The 21,825-nt window shown below is 46.4% G+C and overlaps 4 protein-coding genes across 4 annotated transcripts in view; 1 reads left to right on the top strand and 3 right to left on the bottom strand.

Annotated features, from left to right (window-relative positions):
- Window positions 1-194: 194 nt before the first annotated feature.
- awd (nucleoside diphosphate kinase) lies at window positions 195-905 on the bottom strand. The gene has a single exon (XM_077634154.1). It carries the CDS (start codon window positions 789-791, stop codon window positions 333-335), a length of 459 nt encoding a protein of 152 aa, XP_077490280.1. The 5' UTR covers window positions 792-905; the 3' UTR covers window positions 195-332.
- Window positions 906-2,988: 2,083 nt separating this feature from the next.
- LOC144101118 (lysosomal alpha-mannosidase-like) overlaps window positions 2,989-21,825 on the top strand; it is a 138,249-nt gene continuing 119,412 nt past the window's right edge. The window contains exon 1 of the mRNA XM_077634153.1: window positions 2,989-3,622. Coding sequence (XP_077490279.1) covers window positions 3,539-3,622 — 84 coding nt within the window. The 5' untranslated portion in view covers window positions 2,989-3,538. The remainder of the gene's footprint in view (window positions 3,623-21,825) is intronic.
- LOC144101120 (uncharacterized) lies at window positions 5,325-13,100 on the bottom strand. Its single transcript, XM_077634155.1, has 4 exons — window positions 13,045-13,100; window positions 10,038-10,137; window positions 8,342-8,465; window positions 5,325-6,254 (listed from the first exon to the last, which is right to left on the bottom strand). Exons 2-4 carry the CDS (start codon window positions 10,082-10,084, stop codon window positions 6,090-6,092), a joined length of 336 nt encoding a protein of 111 aa, XP_077490281.1. The 5' UTR covers window positions 10,085-10,137; window positions 13,045-13,100; the 3' UTR covers window positions 5,325-6,089.
- On the bottom strand, window positions 15,128-20,004 carry LOC144101121 (8.6 kDa transglutaminase substrate-like). The gene is made up of 4 exons (XM_077634156.1): window positions 19,861-20,004; window positions 19,012-19,068; window positions 16,753-16,870; window positions 15,128-15,312 (listed from the first exon to the last, which is right to left on the bottom strand). Exons 2-4 carry the CDS (start codon window positions 19,059-19,061, stop codon window positions 15,163-15,165), a joined length of 318 nt encoding a protein of 105 aa, XP_077490282.1. The 5' UTR covers window positions 19,062-19,068; window positions 19,861-20,004; the 3' UTR covers window positions 15,128-15,162.

Genomic DNA, 21,825 nt, shown 5'->3' with positions numbered 1-21,825 from the left:
CAATGCCGGCGATATTAGGCGCTCCTTAAGCCAAATGAGACTCGGCAGGGCGTCCAGCGCTCATTATTTCTGGCTTCAACCGTGCCGGTAAAAAGCATAGCCCTTCAAAAGACTCACGAATGAAACAAACTGCAGAAACCGTGCAGCGTGAAGGCGCTAGGCCTAGCATGCCACAAAATGAGACAAGATCCAAGTTCTGTGACTCCGGGTAAATCGGATTGGCCACTTTATTGGCTTGATTCAGTTTCTGTCTCCGAAAAAACGTGCGTAGAAAAATATTAGGTGCACGAGCAGTGCGTTTCTAGGGGGGAAATAAAACTAGTCCGTTGCCTTCATTCGTAGACGCTGGGCTCGACGTGAGGGGTCCAGGGGCAGAGTTCGCTCTCTTTGAACCACAGCGCGATCTCCTTCTCGGCGCTGGGCAGCGAATCGCTGCCGTGCACGATATTGCGGCCCACCTGGATGCACAGGTCGCCACGGATGGTGCCGGGCTTGGACTCGAGCGGGTTGGTGGCGCCGATCATGTCGCGACCGGTGGCCACCACGTTGGTGCCCTCCCACACCATGGGCACGACGGGGCCGCTCTGCATGAACTTGACCAGGCCGTTGAAGAAGGGGCGGCCGGCCAGGTCAGAGTAGTGCTGCTGCAGCAGCTTCTCGTCTGCCTGCATGAACTTCATGGCGACGAGCTTGTAGCCGCGCCTCTCGAAGCGCTGGATGATCTCGCCGACGAGACCGCGCTGCACGCCGTCGGGCTTGACCATGATGAAGGTACGCTCGCGCTGGGCCATCTTATAAACTTTTGTTCGCGGGTTCTGTGAAGAGTACGAAGACTACTGATCCGGCACTGACGGCGGCTGGAGAAGAAAAGGAACCGGTAGCGGTTCTTTTGTGCCGACGAGGACAGGAAATCCGCCCCGCGCTTGTAGTAAGGCGTGGACGTACGGACGGATAGACTATCCGGTCGTTTGTCCGGATTTTGTATTTTATGTGGCGCCCTCTAGGAAGTGCAGCGGCAAGTCGACGTCTCGAATACAACGCGCCGCTTTCGAAACGGTCTTTCGGCTCTGAGCAGCGATCTCCGCAGGGAGCAGCAGAAATTATAATAGAGCCGATCCCCCCTCCAACAATGAAGCGACCAACGAAACGGTCTTTGAATTTATTATATTACTTCGAAGTAAAATCATCACTGCATGGATCCGAAATCGGGTCCATGCCGTGCAGAATAAGCTTTTGTGGCTGTGAAGCTAGCTCAATAACCCGTGAGTGCCCTGTATTTCTTTCTCTATTGCCAAGTTGTGTGTGGCGTAATAGTAAAATGCACCAATTGATAAGGGCTAAATTAAAGTGAATGATATTTGTACGGCAGACACGCGATTTAAATGCATGAACGAAGTTTTAAACTGTTGTTTTCAATGGCGTGCGAAGGTACTGAAAGCTGAATCTATGAAGTTTTAGCACGCAAAGTGCGGTTTCATCTCCGATGGTGTTACCGCTGCTTCAAGAGTAACGTGAACCGATCCACAAAAAGAAAATTACTAATAACATGGGCTATACCTTAGCCGGCAGTAGAGTGACTATGGAATCTCGCCGTTCAGAATCATAATGCTTTTTATTTCGAGCTTATCGCTATCACAGACGTTATACACTTCTATCCTTCTACATGCTTATGGTACGGCGACGTGGCTTGGAAAGTGCGCACTTACTTTTGAGGCCTTGAGAATTTGAAATTGGTTGATTGCCTTGTAAAAACACAATGCTCCCCCCCCCCCCCCCCCCAGCATTCTTTTTTCAAAGTGGTGTTTCTTCCCTTAAGGCATAAAATGAGATGGCTACATGAATGGCAAAAGGTGTTTTTTTTTTTATATCTAATGGAGTCCAGAAGAGACTGGTGATGCGGGCAGGTAGCATAAGATGCCTTGTCGAGCGAGAAACCCATTTCTACCAAGTGTCGGATGATGTTGGTCATAATGGCTTTGGCATGCCCACAGGGTGAAAACCAACACCGGAAATAAGGTCAATTTAGAGGGAAACCCTCTAAAGCGCTCGTCCCTGTCTACTTCTATGTCCGTGTGTTTTTGTTGCGCCCCTGTGTCCACCTGAAAAGATATGAACCAACACGCCCAAATACAAGTACTTCTGAATTTAGAGGGAGGCTGAAGTTGGCAACCTGGACCTGATCGGGGTATCAGTTTCACGGTATTCTGGAATCAATTCTTGTCCTCTCCACTCATGTTTGTTTTTATTTTGTTTTATATATAGAATGTGCTAAGTATTAAGCCTGTTTCACATGCAAGCGAACCGCTCGCGAACTCCGCCGCGGCGGCGAGTACACCCTCTCTCAAGCGGCGGAGAAAGCCCCAGCGGCTGGAGCGGCGAGGTTCGGGCAAGTTGGAAATTTTCGCGGCGGCGACGCGGCAGCACCGCATCTCAACCAATGACGGCCCGGCGTTGCCATGCGAGTTTGTACGCCGCACGTACCAACTTTTGTTTAAAAAATAAATTGTATAAAGTGCTGTTTAATGCTTAAAACACAAGAATTATATTTATTTAAAGAAACTGTGAAAAGAATTGACAAAATAATGCTTTTATATTACGCTTTTTTTTGTGTTTGCAGGCCAACAAAACTGTTTGCAGGCCACCAAAACCGGTTGCAGGCGCATATCTTTTGCCAGCAACGTTGGTTTTCGCAGCGGTGGGAAACGCGCAGCGGCTATGCATGTGAAACGAAAGCTCGCGAACCGCTTCGCAGCGCCGCGCCGCTGTTCGCTCTGTTTGCCAATTCGCTTGCATGTGAACCGCCCTTTACAGCAGCACAGGAAGCAACAAAAAATCAGTGGCCTTACAACTGAGCCGACAGAGAAGCGGTTTTGGAAGCGGGTGGTCCGAATCCTGAGTAAAACTTGTTGAGTTATGGCCGGTGGCCGGCAGCTTTTCATGCGCGGTTGTGCTGTAGCCACTGCAGTAACGTGAAATAAAACACTGCGGCTATGGGAATTCTTGGCCACCCTTTTAACCCGGTGATAACGGACTCGCCCACGTGGCTGCAGTATTCTATCGCCTTCCGCAGAGCACCGAAGTAACGGTATGCACACGTGTGCGACATCAGGCATCGTCTCCCGCTACGCGATCGCCTGTCGGGATCGCAGGAAATGTCATCTCAAGTGTCATCATTGTGCGCCGGCTAGGACTACTCTCGTCAGCGGGCCACTGATGTAAGGGACGTCGTTTGCGGGCGAAGACGTTGGCTTGGCGCTTCTGTGACAACTCGGTTGGATTAAGAGCAAGTCATTGCCGTTTTCGTGCGTGTTTTATGACGATCGTCATGAACTCAGCGAGCCCCTGTTTCCTATGACTGGACTCTCGAACTTGATGAATAAGGTGTCGGCTTCTTGGCTCTGAGGTAGTTGGCTTAGCTTTCCGCTTCAAACGCAGAGGAGTTGAGTGCGTTTCATTTTGTTCTGCCTACTTTTTTCTTGTGTCTGTGTTACCTGACTGCCCTGGGAGGAATTTCGAGCCCTTGGTGCAATCGTGGACGATGCGTCTGTGTGCCTGTTTTTGGTGGGCATTTCTGCGGGCCGCCATCTTGGCGTCGGCTGCGAACCTCAAGTGCGGGTATTGGGTGAGTCGAGTTGTTTGTAATCGTGTATCATTAGCTACAGTCTGCGAACACGTTGCACGTATTGTCCTTTCAGGTGCGACCAGCAAATCGCTCGCGATCTGTACTTCGTGATGATGCCTTTCACGAAAGGTGTCAGTTTTCGACATACGCGTACGTCGTGTTGATATCAAATAATCTTCAGATCTAGAAGGTTGCTCAAGAAATCTGTACTTCGGTGGTCCTGTGCTATCTTTCGGCACGAGAGTATGATAATGGTAAATGCGAAGCTCTTGCTCGTCGTCTGGCGTATACTGTAAGCCGCAAAAGTTTTCGGGATCTGCGATGCGTGGCGGAGCGAAGCAAAACTGCATTGCTGCGCCATCTGCCGTAACACAGTGGTGGTAGGCTCACGGCACGTCCGGCGCGGCGCGGCAGTGCCGTGGTGAGCCTTGCACTGCGCTCGGTGACGGAAGATGGCGCAGCAATGCAGTTAGTTTTGTTTCGCTCCGCCACGCATCGCTAGGTACCCGCAAACTTTTTCGGCTGACAGTACATATATGCAATTAATGCCAACCATGAGGTAGAAAGCTTGCGTCAGTCGACCAGTGACGCAGCAGAAAAATTCTGTTAGCTGTGTAAAGGAAAAGAGGAGCACACAGAAGACAAAGACAAGACGGACTCGTCTGTATGCTAGTCTTTTTTTTTTAGCACTGTGGAACATTTCCTTTATTCAGTATACACCAACTAGTCCAGGAATTGGTTTTAATTGATTTATTATCTGTGATGGCAGCGGGTGGCTGCGTGTGTTAACTTCGTAGGGACAGGTAACCTCCGTTATTCATGGGAAATCGGCGATATTTCATCTGGGATTATGCAGGCACTCCAAGGCCCGCCGGATGTTCGTATAGCAACACAGAATACGCGGTTATTTGACAGCTTGGGAATCAACCCTGTGTACCTCTCTTTATTGGGCGTTGTTGTCAGGGGGTGTCCGCATCAATGGCCCGTCGTTCAAGATGGCAGCGCCCACCAAGTTTCTAGTAGCAAAATGTGTAATTTTTGCCATATTAACGGCCCGTCATGCAGAGGAAGGCTGGGCCTTCAGGGCGACAAGGGCTAGTCCTGTCAAGCACAACGCAATTAAATATGTTACACCAAACGGGAGAGCACATGGTCCCGTTATCTGTAGATAGTTCTTTTAAGACTGTGGATGTAAACAAATATTTGAATTTTTCAGAAAAAGCTGTTAGTTTCATAGCACTGATATGACAAATTTTTCGCCTTCTCGTCTATCTGACGTAGGGCTGACTCCATTTTTCTCACGTCATCGCATTGAATATTTTAGGTTCCTGCGTGCTTTAATTAACATCCCCGAAAATACAGTCACTTGGTCACTATTAAAAAAATTTAAAACCGTCATCATTAAAAAGCTATCAAGAACTAACCGTTCATTTCAGTCTTAGTACTGAATTGTTCAGATAGAGTTTTTTCCTGCGCATTATAGGAATTCTGAACTCTCCTCCTGGGCCTACTCGCACTGTGCCTTTGAAACAATTTTTGGATGCTATGACTTGCAGCTGAGATGTTTTTAATGTGCATTTTCTCGTGCTTTCATGCTGCTCATTGTTTCCATTTGTTTGCGCTTTTTACCTCTTCCTTCCATAGTTCCATGCGAGGCGGTATATTATATAAAAATTAAAAAAGGAAATACCAGGGCAAGTGCTGAACGTACAACTAAACATTTATTCAAAGAAGCACGACTTCCAAGCACGCACATGTGGCTTAATGAGTTGGAAAAAAAATAAACAACTTGTCAGATAAACACACCGCTGTGAAATCAAAGGTGTGCCGACTGTATACGTTGCACCATGGAGATCATATCGCGGAAAATCAACAAATATATGCTCAAACAAAAGGAACCACAAAAAACGTATTTTAAGTCATGCGCTCTAATGTCTGGAGAGCGCGTATTCGTTTATAAACAAAGCAGAAGTAAAAATGGGTTTGCAAACCAACTGGCCCAATTTTCCGGCTAATTGAAATTATTTTCACCAGATTAGCGATCGTTATAGCTACTGGTCGTTATCAGTGCGTCGTCTGTTTTTGTGATGTAATGATTTATTCAGTTTTTTTTTTCACGCTGCAGACTCAATAGAAATTAACCTTTTTGATAAAAGCCTGGACTGAAAGCTCACGACTTGTTTTATTTTTCATATGATCCGTTCTTTATTCCTGGTTGGCAATTGGTAATTGATTGTTTTGGGGGAACGGAAATGGCGCAGTATCTGTCTCAAATCTCGACGGACACCTGAACTGCGCCGTAAGGGAAGGGTCCTGGTTTGCGCTGCGTTTTATTTAGCATGCACGAGGAGCCATTTTTGTCCAAGAAAAAGGTGTCACCGCAGCCGTCTTTATTTGTCGAATCTGTGCTTTACTCCGTGTTTTTCGCACTCGCGCCGATGCTCGCCAGGGGTATAATACGGGAGCGTCAGTGGTGTTCCTCGGTGCAGTTGCTGTGGTCGTGTTGCTGGGGCACGTGTTTGCACTTGCCCCTGGAACCGAACTCGATGCGCACACTGGGGTCGTCCAGAACACAGTCGTGGTGCTCGGTGCACCGGTGCTGGTACAGCGGGACGCACACCTCTCCGGGACACTGCATGCAGGTAGGGGAGAGGAATGCGCAGCGGTTTAGTGCGCAGCTTTAGTGCATGCACGTTCGGGTCCATGGACGCAAGGCGAATAGTTGGTGACGAAATTACGAGGGAAGTAATTATCATTATGGGATGAGAATACGTTAGCACTAGGTATTCTCTTTGCTTGCTTCTCTTCTCTCCACATTTTATTATATACTACACTTTGTCATGTATTTCTTTGCTCATTCAAGGTTCTTTGCTCAACTTTGCTGAGCACATCTTGAAACCGCGCAAAAAAAAAGACAAGAGACGAGGAAGAAACCAACAGGACAGAGCGGAGAGGTTTCTTCCTCGTCCCTTGTCTTTTTTTTTTGTGCGCGGTTTCAAGATGCACTCAACTAATAGTCACCAACTAGCCCGTCTCTCTCTATTATATTTGCTGAGCAACCTCGCTGCTCTTTGCTGAGTCATGATTGGTCATATTAATTTTTGCTGAGTCATTCATATTCAGCTAAATTTTATTTCATTATTATTAAATTTTATTTTAAGTCCTTATCAATTTTTGCACGGCCATTTTGTGAAGCGATAACGTTGGAGTTGACGTCAAACCAAAACCTCGCTGATGTCCGATGTCACGAAATTCGCTGATTGGTCGAAAGAGGTTACGTGTCCTTGTGACATCATCACTACCCGCCGAACATGGTGGGTGGAAACCTGGCCACGAGACTGCGAGCAACCTACTCGTCGTGACAGGTGGAAATTAAATTATTGATTGGCCGACGAGAGAGGTCACGTCTCCTTGTGACGTCATCACAACCTGTCTACCGGATTGTGAGAAACTTAGTTTGTACAGTAGGATACGACTTTAAAAAAAACAGCACTTGGTGACACTAGGCCACTGTCCGCAGCGTCCTGTATTACTTTGCCTGCCAATGAAAACAGTAAGCGCAATCAGCTTTTGAACGTTTGACTATATGAAACAAGCCAGATATCAAAATCTTAGATCTTGCAATTTTTTTCTTGCGATTCGCTTCTTGTTTAGGTAACAAGAGAGGATTTAACAAGGGTCTATTTTTTTTTTGTCGTGGAGGAATTATGTGCGGCGGTCAGGAATATGAGTCGAGCTCAGCCGACTGTTTAGACAGCAGCCTGAAGAAACGAACGCGACAGTGTTAATGTTTATTTGCTACTTTCTTAATTAGTTCCTTTTTAATACTCGCACTAATTAGCATACATCAGAAGGCTTACTCGACCACGTGATACACCACAAGAGACAAGTTCTTCCCCTAATCAAGTCGAACGAATGTGCCTTTCTTAACTAATTATCCCAATTACCTTTTTAGCTAAATTAATTCACTTTGTGATAATTGTCTCTTAATGACATTTCAGTCGTGCTATCACCTCATGAACATTTTCATTCCGCAGCTCAACACGTGACGTCACAACCGCCTCGACCTGTCCTGAGTTAGTGTGACAACGCAGATTTTCCTTCTAATGTCCGCTCTAACGCTGCCGTGTTAAAGTGTGGTACATGAAAATGCCGGCACCATCAGAGCATTGTGGATACCTGCTACGGCAGTTACAGCAGTCCGAATATGGCGGCTAATGGGTCTACAATCGCAAAGAAATCGACGCACACACGTAAGTTGCAACAGAAGCTGCATGCAACAAATGTGAGGGCTATAGGCACCTAATTTTAGATGCGTGTTTTCTTTCAAATGATGCGTTAGGCATTTAGTACAGATGGATCACGGCGTGGTATTCGCCTATGAACGCTCAATAATTTACAGTTAAATTTCTTCTTTCAAGCTGTTGCGGTTAATTTCGGTTTCATCAACTTAACGGTGGCTGTGATGTGTAGTTGACCATTAGGCCACGTAAGCCACATTTATTTTTAGCTCTTTCCTTGTGATGTAGGCACTGCCGATGACGTCATGAGGTCACGTGGGGTTTCGGTCTGTTTCTCGTGGACGGTCGGTCAACGCCGGACTGTCTGGAATGCTTTCGCATTGATAACTCCTGTAGTTCGCTCTCACGGGATTTCGTTATTGCGAGGATCAAGCGTAAATTCCTCCTCCTTTTTTCTTACTGTCGGGCTAGCGCGTACCTTGTAGCAGACGTCGCAGCATCCGCAACCGCCCTTGTACGAGCCGCAATTGCAGTTCATGGGGCTGCACGTCACAGCGCTGCAGTCGACGTTGGCGCAGTTCGGAGGCGACGTGCTCAGGACGCTGCGTTTGGCAAGAGCACATGTGTGGGAGGCGTCATTACAGGCAAGACTTGGGAATATATCTGCGCTGTATCCGGGATGCTTAAATTCGAGAGGGAACTTAAGCTCCTCCTTAAGGGTATGACGTGATAGCATAGTGGGTTAGGGTTTTCATTATGAGCAGTTTGACACCTTTGAACGAATTGTTTTGTTTAATTTTTCAGTTGATTAATTCATCAATTACACACTGTACATTTCCTTAATTAGCATAATATCAGGCATTGGCTCTTCATTCTTGAGCATTTTGACACCCTTGAACCCCCTTTTCCATTTTTCTTTTTTTCATTTATTTAATTAATTGCAGTGCTTTCATTACAGGAGCACTAAAGAGGAATCTGAACTCGTCTTTTTACAGCGAGAACTCTATGTAAACGCTCCGGGTATTCTTAGAAACCTCGAATTACTATCCTGTGCGGCCGATTGCCCTAATTAAATCGGATTAAATGTCCCGCCTCCCGCCTTTTTTTTTGTAACTGAAAGCGGTTGGTAGGCGGAGTCAACCAACGCATGTACTGCCTTTCAGCCAGTCCAGTGGCGGCTTCGCTTTCGCTTTTATTTTGTTTTTTAGGTTTCTGTGAATAAACAGTTTCAGTCACAGACAATGTAGCCGCAAATTAGGCGCACAGAAATAAAAATACACGCGGACTCTTTGGTTTACGTATCACTCCGCCGATGGCAGCGCGGCAAGCCGCCGCAGGACTGGCTGACGCGTTGGTTGACTCCTACCTACCGCGTTGAGTTCAAAATAAAAAAAGGCAGTAGCCGGTACGTTTAATCCCATTTAATCTGGGCAATTGGCCGCACAGGACAATGATTCGAAGTTTCTAAGAATGCCCGGAAAGTGTAGATCGAGTTCCCGCGGTAAAAAGACGAGTTCAATTCCTTTTTAGTGCACCTTTAACTCGTCATCGTCTATCACACACCGATCAATCAACAGGCTCTAGAGCCACAAATTACCATGTTAAGATAATTTTTTACGCAGCCCCCGATTATTTCCGACGCGCGGTGCCGAATACTACCACGCCGACGGCTTTTCGGCCGAACGAGCTGTGTACGCTGTCGCGTAAAAGTGTCACAAATCGTAAAAGTGATCATATGGGTCAGCCGGCTAAGCCCTGCGCCAGGATCCTCGATCCGCTTAAAACGGGGCATCACAAAACATCAGGCTACTGTATCGCGCAAGTAACTTATACACTCACCGAATGCGTCTTCTAGAGCAAGCAAATATCTCATCCCGCGAGTGGCAGTGTTCACGGTGCATGGGGGGAGTCGTTTACACCTTCGCGCGTATTCTAAGGGTAGTTAAGCCTCTCTAGAAAACCAATGGGGTGCGTTTTTGACTATAAAAGCAGAAAACTACAAGCGTCTCAAGGAGGGACCTGCAGGTATATTGATTGCAATCGGTCAATCGTACAATATGCGTAAGAATTGGGCCCATAAACAACATGCCGCCGAAAAAAAAGCGTTTGCACTGAGTTTCTGGGCATGCGTTTCCAAAGAACTGCAAACATCTCATGAACTTGAGTGAACTCACCACGTGATGATCATGGAGAGAACCAGGAGAGCGGTTGTCGTCTTCATCTTGAGCACAGTGGTGTCTGCGGACGTCACGTACACTCTAAACACAATACACCCAGATGGGAGTAACAAGAGAGCTTACTTCCTTTTAACTCCTGTTTGGAGTGTACAGGGTGAGCGGCGTGTTTGACCATCGTATCGATCACCGATCATCGTTTTGCGTATACTTCGAACTTTAGTCACAAGCTCGAGAGGGCGGTTTCGGCTTCAGGCAGTGATTCCAGAAGAGGTGCACAAAGCGTGCAAACCGTACAATGCTTTCAGCTTAGAACCAGGCTTTAGCTTCGTGGTAGTGTAGAATAGTAAAGGTTGCGTTGCACGTTACGCCATCGAAGTACATTCGAAACTCGCCGTTTCTTGTACGCTTCTTTTCCTCGGAGTTATTCTTATCACGACCTGTGGTAGATTATGGAGGCAGTGTGCACAAGCAAGGTAGCTGACGCTGCCATGCATCGTAAAATGCATGTGGTCGCCTTGGTCGCGTGTACTTCGCAATCTCTTTGCATACAGAGTGTTTCACCTAAGACTTTACACCATTTCAAAAAATAGGTTTTTTGTGTTAGATGAGGGATTTTTATCGGCATAGCAATGTCAGCAGTGTAGTACATCAGAATACAGCTAAGACGCGCTATCTAGCAGGCTGATTAACTAATATTGAATAATTAACATTGTAACTGCTACCGTTAAGTTCCCGGAAATTACAGAGGGGCCTGTAGATCACGGTAATTAATCTCCTTATCAGTTTCTAGAATTTCCAAAACGGACCGCTGAGTGTAGCCGCAAGTACAGTGTTCGGGGCTCCCTGCAACGCGCTCGTGCGTTCCCTTTCATAAAGCTGACGACAGTACGAGCGTAACTTCTGTGCAACGAGTTCTTGATTGGTTTATGGTTTGGTTTAGGGGGTTTAACGCCCAAAAGCGACTCATGCTATGAGAGACGCCGTAGTGAAGGGCTAGCGCTAGGCTCTGCATGCAGTTTTTTCTTCCTTGTAACCATGAACAACTCTTCTGTAAAGACTGCTGTGTCTTGTGGTGAACCTCAGCTGCTGCCTATAGTGGTTTGAACATCCGCCTCGCTTGCGGGAGGTGGGTGGTTCGATCCCCAGCGCTGCTGGGTTCTCGGCGGTTCTCCAATGGGTACAAGCTTTCGTCTGGCCTGGTACTCGGCTTCTCTTGGAAGAAATGGCGGGAAAATGGGTCTCATCTCCCCATGTGCAGACCAAACACCTATTGATATGGCGCTCTTTGGCTAAGCTGCTCTTACGCCATTAAATCTTCATCATCATCATCACGGTCCGTCTGGTGCGCTGTTTCCGCCTTACGTGACAAATGTGTACACGGGCGGAGAAAGCTTACTCACACGAACTACATACAGTGTTTGGCCGTAAACAGTCCCTGCAGCACATTGCCGGTCGGAAAGGCACCTGCTGTGGCCAAGCAAATCTGCTCACTTGCGCATCTACACGGCGTCATTGTGTAACATGCATGCGCTGTCATTAGCTTCGATGGCACACCGTCAGCTGACCTACATACGTTGTTCAGCCTGTGCGAGCTTTGTGTCAGCCAGTTCATATTAACAGGTCTACATAATACGGCCCACTTTGTTTTTATCGTTTTTGTGTGTTCCGCACCAGGTACAGACACCACAGGAACAAACATAACACACACAGTTCGACACTGGTAACTGCATACGTAGCACCTACGGTTACAGTAAATTGAATCAAGAAAGGTAATTAGGTTCCCATATAAATTAATTATCGTTTTATGTGTTCTGTCTTCCTTGTTTTTTGAGCAGGGCATATAAAGCGTATATAGTGTAGTCATCTTAACATTTGGTTGCCGGCTTACATGCAGGAAATGGCACTCAAGGTACAACGATGGGCTAAAGGCTGGCGTGACTGGATGCACCGGTCCACCACTGGCCTTCGCTGCACTTAGCTCGTAACGCGCGTGCAATGTCTACAAGTTGTCGGTCCCGGATAATTCGCACATCATTTGCAAAGCTTGAGTTGGCCACGCAGAATTGAGTATATGCCTCTGAACGTTTGGGACCAGAATAGCTGTCTCTAAAGGCCTACAGGGGGGGGGGGGGGGTGGGGGGTGGCAGGGAGGCGCCAATTTTGTCTCTTAACGTTCTCTACTATCCACGAGAAGCAAGCACAAGTCGCTACCATGAACGACTCTCTCCCCCCTCCCATATGGAGAGACTTGTGAACGCCTGTGCCTGTATGTGCACATTCCTAAGGAGCACAACCACCGCTGTGGCTGAGTGGTTATCGCGTTCGGCTGCTGACCCGAAACACGCGGGTTCGATCACGGCCGCGGTGGTCGAATTTCGATGGAGGCGAAATTCTAGAGGCCCGTGTACTGTACGATATCGGTGCTTATTAAAGAGTCCCCAGGGGGTCGAAATTTCCGGATCCCTCCACTACGGCGTCTGTCATAGCCCAAGTCGATTTGGGACGTTAAACCCCCTATAAACCAAACATAAGCAGTATAGTTAATCAACCCAATATTGGTAATATATTGGCAAAAGCCGGCATTACAGAGGACCAGAGTTATGCCATTCATTTCCAATATTGGGCCGATTTTCTGTGCTGCTTGGGTTCACTGAGAACAGCGGAGCAAAAATAAACGGAGTGTGTACAGGCGGCATGCTTCTAGGCCACGGCGGGCGGTTCGGTAGGCATTCCAAGTTTTTCAAAGTATTGCGAAAATGAAAATCACCTTGACCTCGCCCCTCCAAATGTTAGTACTTCCATGGATGTTGCAAGAGCTCCACTACACGACTTGGCAACAAAACACCTGACCTTTAATCTCTTGACAAAAGCTGCCCCAACTAGGTCAACTTTCCGGTCTCGTGTATATCTTAATGGCTATACGTACACGACTTCGTAAGCGCCTCGTAAGCCAAAAGTTATGGTCGTGGAATGGGCCACGTAAGCAAGACGGAAAAAGCTCACCGCCACCAGCTGTTTCCTTGTTGCGTTTTCTTGGCACAGGGTCTTGCCGCAAGCCCGGCCACCGCTTTATATAACCAAAACTATCTGTGTGTTGCTGTTTTCGTCACTTGCCTTTCGCGTTGCTGGCGGCAGCCGCGCCAGTGTGGGCGATTTCGAGAGTGTAACGAAAGTCGTTTGGGGTCGTCTTAACTTGCTTTTTTTCTGTTTGTTTCTTTTTTGGAATTCTGGTCTAGTTTATTCACCCGCCGTTTCTTGGGGTGCAACGACAGAGGAGGTCGCGCTCGTGTCCAGACAGAAACACGAGACTGTTAACAGGAGGGTGAAACCGAGTCGATCTTGGAGATTGCGCGGCATCAGGCGACGCAAAGAAATCTTCCGTGGAGGCTTTCATATATTTTTTTGAACGAAACCACTGCCGTGAAACGTCGTATACATGGTGCTAGCTAATTTAACGAACGCATAACCCATCGGGCACCGCATACGTGAGGATAATCTTAAGCCCCAATGAGATTGGATGTTCTGTAAGGATTTTGATGGGAACATGGTGCACTAAAAAGGAGCAGTCAGTATTTGTTGTAGTGAGCAACCGCTGCGTTTGAACATACGAAAAAAAGAAGAATATTAGTACACGATGCGGATGATACGAAGTGCTATTTTCTACTCGTGTTCAAATAGCGCGATTTTTTTCGCGTGTCATATAGCTTGTTTGTTCACTATGAGAGGCACCATTATTTGTATGGCACGTGTAAGTAAGGGATATAGGAGAATACGCTGGCCCGCCGACCTTGCTCTGACCTCGGCCCGAGGTCGCGGGCCTTGCGTTATGGGTGAAGCGTCTCACGTGAGCTCGAGCGTGTGCAGGCGTATTATATGGCAAGGGCAACGATTGACCCCGAGGAAAGGGGAGCCCGTATGCATGCCTCTGCTGACGGCTCTTCTTGCCCGCGGTCTGGACAAGAACGCTTGTTGACTTAGGAGAGGAGCATGGGAGCAAGAAACCCTTGTTGGACTTAAATGGGGGTGAGAGAAGAGGTCAACCTTTCCTTATGTTTGATTCTTGTTTTCAAATTCCAGTGGCTACCCGCCGCGGTGGCTCAGTGTAGTTAAGGCGCTCGGCTACTGATCCGGAGTTCCGGGGTCCGAACCCGACCGCGACGGCTGCGTTTTTATGGAGGAGAAACGCTAAGGCGCCCGTGTGCTGTGCGATGTCAGTGCACGTTAAAGATCCCCAGGTGGTCGAAATTATTCCGGAGCCCTTCCCTACGGCACCTCTTGCTTGCTTTCTTCTTTCACTCCCTCCTTTATCCCTTCCCTTACAGCGCGGTTCAGGTGTCCAACGATATATGAGACAAATATTGTGCCATTTCCTTTCCCCCAATAAAAACCAATTATTATCTCGGCGTATATTGGCACGACGGAAAGCACAAACGGGGGAAAGCACGAACATAACCAGGCTTTCCAGACAGGATGACAGCCCTCATAAAAATTTCTTTACAAATACTAAAGACTCTGCATTGACTTTTAGCAATAAAGTTTTTAGACTTTTTATAGACAATTCCAGTAGACAAATCTATAAAAGATAAAAATTGTATATACAGTCAGCTAATAATTTATAGATTTATGACCATACACTTTTATTAGCATTTAGTCTAAGACAGCCTAATAATAATAATAATAATAATAATAATAATAATAATAATAATAATAATAATAATTGTTTTTTCGGGGAAAGGAAATGGCGCAGTATCTGTCTCATATATCGTTGGACACCTGAACCGCGCCGTAAGGAAAAGGATAAAGGAGGCAGTGAAAGAAGAAAGAGGTGCCGTAGTGGAGGGCTCCGGAATAATTTCGACCACCTGGGGATCTTTAACGTGCACTGCCATCGCACAACACACGGGCGCCTTAGGGTTTTGTCTCCATAAAAACGCAGCCGCCACGGTCGGGTTCGAACCCGGGAACTGCGGATCAGTAGCCGAGCGCACTAACCACTGAGCCACAGCGGCGGGTGGACAGCCTATAAACTACAAATAGACGAAAGGGAATGTCTGCAGAAAGGCAACAGAGTCCATGAGAAGTGCATAGAACGTGAATAGTTCATTTTTATAAGGGAGCAATTCTATGCGTGGTGCTCAGTGGTGGTATCGTTGAGAGGCTTGCAGTGTCCTTTGCCGCCGTTCTCGAAGCCCAGCTCGGGGTTGTCTGGGACGCAGAGGTGGCCCTCAGAACAGGGCTCCTTGGAGATCTTGGTACACTCATCGCCGGGACACTGCGCAGGTGACAGGAATCGTGTCAGCCTTCGAGCAGCGCTACGTCATGTGTGTCGCATGCAGATTTGTGCCAATCACCGTCATCATAATCGATCACAAGGTTTCGTGCTAATCAAATGCTATCAATCAAAACAGTTACTCCTGACATTAGATCCAGCAAGGAATCATATGACTGGCTTATCTTATTCGTTTTATGTAATATGTTTTGCAGCGAAAATGCTAGCGAAGGATCCCTCAGCAACAGAAATTCGAGGTAGTATTTCATCGTTCTAAGCTAACAACGCAAGGCAACATGAGACAAGAACAAAGAGAAGGGCCTTATCTTGCGTTCCCCTTATTTTGTCTCACGGCTTTCGTGCTGTTAGGTGGGAACTATACAAAACAAACTCTCCGGCTGGCCTCACTGTTGATTCAGATTTTTTCTGTAAGGGTCCAGTTCTTTGCTAAATCAGCTCCGTATTAATCCATCTGTTTTGGCTCCCAGCTAGACGATGTCAGGATGGTGCGAAAAGAACAAGGACAAAAGAGGCACAAGAACACAACAGGTCTTGCGCCGCTTTTGTTCTTGTTCTTTTCGCGCCGTCCTGGCATCATCTAGAGGCTATGCACCAACTAGGCAAAACCAAAGTATTTCTTGGCTCCCATCATTGGCATTTGTGTGTGCAAGGCCAATGGTATACGCTAAGCTCACAACCTCGAAATTTCAGGCAACGCAGGGCTTTCCGGGCTGTGTCCTGTCTTTCCGTTGTTTTAATGGCCTAGCATTAGAAGTGTCATGAAGGAGAAAACTCTCCGTCGTCAGCGGCGGCAGCATGCCTGCACCTGCTAACCGTGGCAGGTTCAGGTTTAGAGCATTTCCCTATCTCCCACGTGTCACTTGCAAACTGCCTCCTCTCAACTTGTAGGGGAGACTCCGTACTAATTATGACAGCAAAAGTTATTAAAAGAAGCGATTACGAACAGAAATGGAATAAGAGCAGGATGAGATTATTATCAGAATTGGAAAAGAATCGTGATGGAAATGTATTGATGAGTGAGAGGCAATGGAATCAGAGTGAATGAAAAATGCTATCTCCATTCTCCGCATCAATCCAATTGATCGCCCCTAGATTTTTTGTCCTCCATCTTTCGCGCTGTTGATTCACTTCTTTCGCAATTCAAGATACAACAGAATATAGCGAGTTTATAACTGGTCAATAATTTCAGCGAGAATGGAGCTCAGAGCACGCGTTCATTAACAGTGCCCGCTGACAGTAACATACCAGAGCTGTGTTATGGGCCGTCCACATGTGTAACGAGGGACACTTCATGCGTCTCGCAGTAGCGCAGACTCAGCTGGTGACTGACGATTCAATAACGTGAGAGCTGGTCGCAAGGCGGTATGGTTAATTACTTTCCCCCAAGCAGCTACCGAGGCAAGTTCGAAAGTTGGGGCGTACCGCGTTGCACTGGTCGCAGCAGTCGCAGTAGTCCTTGTGGGTGCCGCACGGGCAGTGTGCAACGCTGTGGCACGTGTCTGGGGCGCACCAACATGACGGTGGTGACGTTGCATAAACGCTGCATGTCGGTAATCAGTCCATTGACGAAGAAAAAAAAACAGGAAAAAGTTAAGTGGCAGTGTCAGCACGAACACAATGTGTTCCTTTTGTTTCGCATTTCAGCACACGTTATCGCAAGGCGCTTGTCAATGACATCTTCTCAGTGTCCGGTTCTAGGTAGTAACGACTGTATTCTTTAACGACTCTTTCTTTAATTCTATACTTAAAGGTGCACTAAAGAGGAATCTGAACTCGTCTTTTTACCCCGAGGACTATCTACACGTTTCGGGCATTCTTAGAAACTTCGAATTATTGTCCTGTGCGGCCTATTTCCCTAATTAGATCGGATTAAACGTCCCGGCTCCCGCCATTTTTTTAACTCAACGCGGTAGGTAGGCGGAGTCATCCAAGGCGTGGAGTGCCTTTCAGTCAGTCCAGTGGCGGCTTCGCTTTTGCTTTTATTTTGTTTTTTAGGTTTCCGTGAATAAGTAGTTTCACTCACAGACAATATAGCCGCAAATTAGGCCCACGTAAATAAAAATACACGTGAAATCTTTGATATACGTTTCACTCCGCCGACGGCAGAGCGGCAAGCCGCCACGGGACTGGCTGACGCGTTGGTTGGCTCTTATACCTACCGCGTTGAGTTCAAAAAAAGGCGGGAGCCGGGACGTTTAATCCGATTTAATTAGAGGAATCGGCCGCACAGGGCGAAGTTTCTAAGAATGCCCGGAACGTGTAGATGAATTTCCCGCTGTAAAAATACGAGTTCAGATTCCTCTTTAGTGCACCTTTAAGCTCCCTCAGTACCATTGATAGGTTTCGCTTGTGACGTCACGGAAGTTGGCTAGCAACGTCACTGGCTGGCACTGGTAGCAAAGGCACAACCGGCCAATGGGGAAAAAAAAACGTCATCATAAAAGAGCCGGTGTATGGTGCGGCCTAGATCGCCTTAACGCTTGCAAATGCACGCGGAACTGGTTTACACAATCCATGTGGATAGATAAACTGTCTATCGTTATATAATAATAATAATAATAATAATAATAATAATAATAATAATAATAATAATAATAATAATAATAATAATAATAATAATAATAATAATTTATTTCCATCACCATGCAGTGTTGGAGGGGATGGGGATAAAAGCGGTTAACGCTTGACAAGGTCCCCACCCCCGTACAGCAAGTGGGCAGTGGCATGCGACGGCACTTCACACACACAAAAAAAAAACAATCACCAATGTGTGTAGAAAATCAATAAGGATTAAAGCAATAACAATAAAAGCAACAAAAAAGAAACAAAGAGCGCTGTTATAAAGATTGTAAGAAGAGCTATGTTCAAAGTATGAATACTAGGAAAATGTGGCTTCAAAAATAAAGTAGTCGAGGAGGTCAGAGCTGCTAATGTTTTCTATATCAATATTTGCAGCAATTAATCTATTCAGAAGTGAGGGAAGTTTAAATGTTACCATAAAGTGTATCTCGTACAGATAAAGTGTGAGGCAGTTATACATTGGTCCTGGCTAGCATGCATATTGAAGACTATATCCTGAACGTGGTTGTGACTGGAGAGAAGATATGCGCTTCAGGGGAGATGTGAAGCTGTAAATCGATATCACGGCGTTTCATTCGCTAATAATTAACTCACGGAGCTTTTATTGGCTGGAGACGTCGTTTAACGTTGCGATTAGGGTATTGCAATGACGGCGCGGTGGGAGTAAAAACAATTTCGTAGGAAAAGTTCATCAACGTCGACAACAACTCCTCGTTATTTTTATTCACATTATTCACATTTTGTACAAAGAATCGTCGTTGGTTTTTCCTTTTAGTTTTTAGCCTGACCTTAACCTTTGGTTGCAGTTGACCTTGGCCTCAATGTCATTGCCTCACATTGCGAGAAGTGTCCAGCTACAAGCTACCCGTGAAACATTACGCGAAGAATTTGGAGTAAATCCGACTTGTGAGCGTTAGTAATTTATTTTATGAACTGCAACCTGTTGTTACAGAACTCTCGGCACCATGTTCACTCTACCACTTCCATGGTTTCTAAGTTTTTTCAGCAGAACTGTTCCCTGTTTAAGAAATTTGATAAAACTAACTCTATGCGTTTCTACTTAAGATACCAAATCGTCACTATTCCTCTGAAAGCTCTCACCAGACAGCGGTTACGATGAGGACCAGAGTCAGTATGAGGGCAGTCTTCATGTTTGTTCTGCAACAGTGAGAGATAAAAACACGTGGAGGCAGCGCTGTCAAGATAAGGCCTAATTCACACTTGTTTACATTTAATCTTGAGAGCAAGGCGACACATCAACAACGATGGAAATTGCACAGCGAACCGCGTTAGAGAAAACATAGTAGTGACAATTCAACGTCACATGTTCAATGCTGCCAGGGAAAAGGTTCTGAAAAATGAAATTTAACGACGTCTGCTGATCACTGGGAATTTTCAAGTTAATGTTACTTTTTTAGGAGTTTGGTGTTTCGTACAAATGACGCAAATTTCAAAATGACTAATCCTTCACTCATTCCATCCCCATTAAGATGACTTGCATTCAGGTGGAATCCTTCGTTATTAAATTCAGCTTTTTTTCTACGTCCATTCGCACATGTTTTTCTTTTTTAATGGGCCCCTTTCTGGGGCTTGTATTCTCTTCGGAGGACCAATATACACATTCGCACATTAGTTTTAATTTATTTACAGAACAGAAGTAACTACTGCTTCAATTAGAGTGGAAGATCTGCTAATACGTTGTAGTTAGAGAAGTATCAGCACCTTAGTCGAAAAATGTCAAATGGTCGTTGAAAGTATTAGAACCTTAGTCGAAAAAGGTCAAACGGTCATTGTCTACCTATTTTCATATTGCCCGAAAATTCTGGTCTTGCTTTTCGCCCCTCTTACGCTAACCTGTTATTCTGCCACTTTCTATTACATGCATTACGGCCGTTGTCAAAACTTTCAGCACCTGCAGCGAGTTGCTGCGGTAACAGCTTGATGTCTTACCTCCTTCGGCTCCTCGGAGTACCAGGAGTGCTGTCTTGTCCAACAGAGGAGAAGCAGGCGAGCAGTTCATTTTCCAGCCCTCTTTTTAAACAAGGATTCAGAGAGTGCCACGTGCAAAATAAATATGAACTAATAATAAAAACTTGGTCATTTCTTTCATTCTACTTTGCTGAGGATAGTAAGACAACAAATCCTACTGATTGCACCACAAGTCTTCTCAGAAAGCAGCGAAGGAGATAATGGCTCGCTCTCTCGTCTGCTTTCGTCTGTCTTTCAAACTTGGCGTCGCAACCGGAGATATTCGTGCGATTATATAGCCTTGGGAAACTGCTTCTACGCATCGCCTGCGCAGGGGCCCTGTCCGACGTGATTCGCCTGGATGAGCAAAAGGTCGCAGACAACGGGACGTCTTTTGGACGTCTCATCTTCTGGTTGCGGCTCCGTTTTAATCTCACAGAGCCATTGTGGCGTGCGGGTTTTGCCCTCAGCCTGTGGAGTCGTGGCATGCAAGCAACTGACAGGAAAGGTCTTACACGTGCACAGAGCCTCTTTGTGTTCATGTTTTGTTTGAATGACAAGTTGAGCGTAAGGCTGTGAGCAGATACGATGAGTTCACGCATTGACTTTTAGACTGCTTAATCCACTGGTCCCGAGTTAAGTAACTTGGAGACGTGATATTCGAGAATTGCGTAATCACGAAGGCTTCTGCGAGCTACCCGTAGCTGTGGCGTTCGCGCTCAGCTGCATTTCAGGGCATGCAGTGTTCCTTCGTATACGATACCCGACGTATACCATACCATGCCATGCCATGCCATGCCATGCCATGCCATACCACGCCACGCCACACCACACCATGCCATACCATAGCATTCCACGCCATGCCACACCACACCACGCCATGCCATACCACACCTTACCATACCATGCCATCACACACCACATCACTCTATACCATACCATACCATACCATGCCATACCATACCATGCCATTCGTCACTCAGCCTGAGTCACTTTGGGACGTTAAACCCCATAAACCTAAGCCATACCACACCACACAACACCATACCACACCACACCACACCATGCCATGCGATGCCATGCCATACCATACCATACCATACAACACCATACCATACCATACCATACCAAACCACACCATACCATACCATACCATACCATACCATACCATACCATACCATACCATACCATACCATGCGTCTCTCATAGCCTGAGTCACTTTGGGACGTTATGACAGATGACAGTTCAGCAGAAAGCTTGTCCACACACAAAAAAAGTACAGGCATATATTACAGTCAACACTACAAGGTACTGGTTAGGCAGGCAATGGTGTAATGTAACAAAATAAAATTAAGTAGCACCAGGCGAATAAAAAATTTCTTCAGTTAATAATCATGATTGAATATGTATACGCCCAATTACAGTGTACTAGTGCAACTGTACGACAAATAAAACATAAAAAATAAACTTGTACCTGAATGCGCCACAACAGCTTTAGTTAATATCCAAATGGTCGTCGTCTGCGTACTTCCTTCTTGTCAGTTATTTCTGGTCGCCGTATTCGCCACTCCTACGCTAAGCTGTTGATTTAAAGTTTTGGCGTCGTGGCCTTGGTCATCTCCTCACATGCTGCGATTTCATACACAGGTGGCTTGCAACGTCTTACCTCGTCACGTTTCTCAGAGTAGAAGGCGCTCTGTCTTGTTCGGCAGACGAGAAGCAGTTAAGTGAGCCATTCATCTGCCAGCCTCTCTTTTTTATACGGGGCTAGCCCGAGATGCTGCCTGTGCAAAAGAACGAGCTAATACTAAAATCAAGGTCAGCGCTCTCATTATTTCTTGCTCGACGATGGTAAAACCACGTGCCTTCTTGCTTATGCCAGAAATGTGCTCAGAAAGCACAGAAGTACTTGGTCGATCACTCGTCTGCTTTGATCTTTGCCTCGCA

Source organism: Amblyomma americanum, chromosome 8 (genome assembly GCF_052857255.1).
Source record: "Amblyomma americanum isolate KBUSLIRL-KWMA chromosome 8, ASM5285725v1, whole genome shotgun sequence".
Lineage (NCBI taxonomy): Eukaryota > Metazoa > Arthropoda > Arachnida > Ixodida > Ixodidae > Amblyomma > Amblyomma americanum.
Note: the sequence above shows the minus strand (reverse complement) of the source record. Positions and strands in the feature narration are given on the sequence as shown.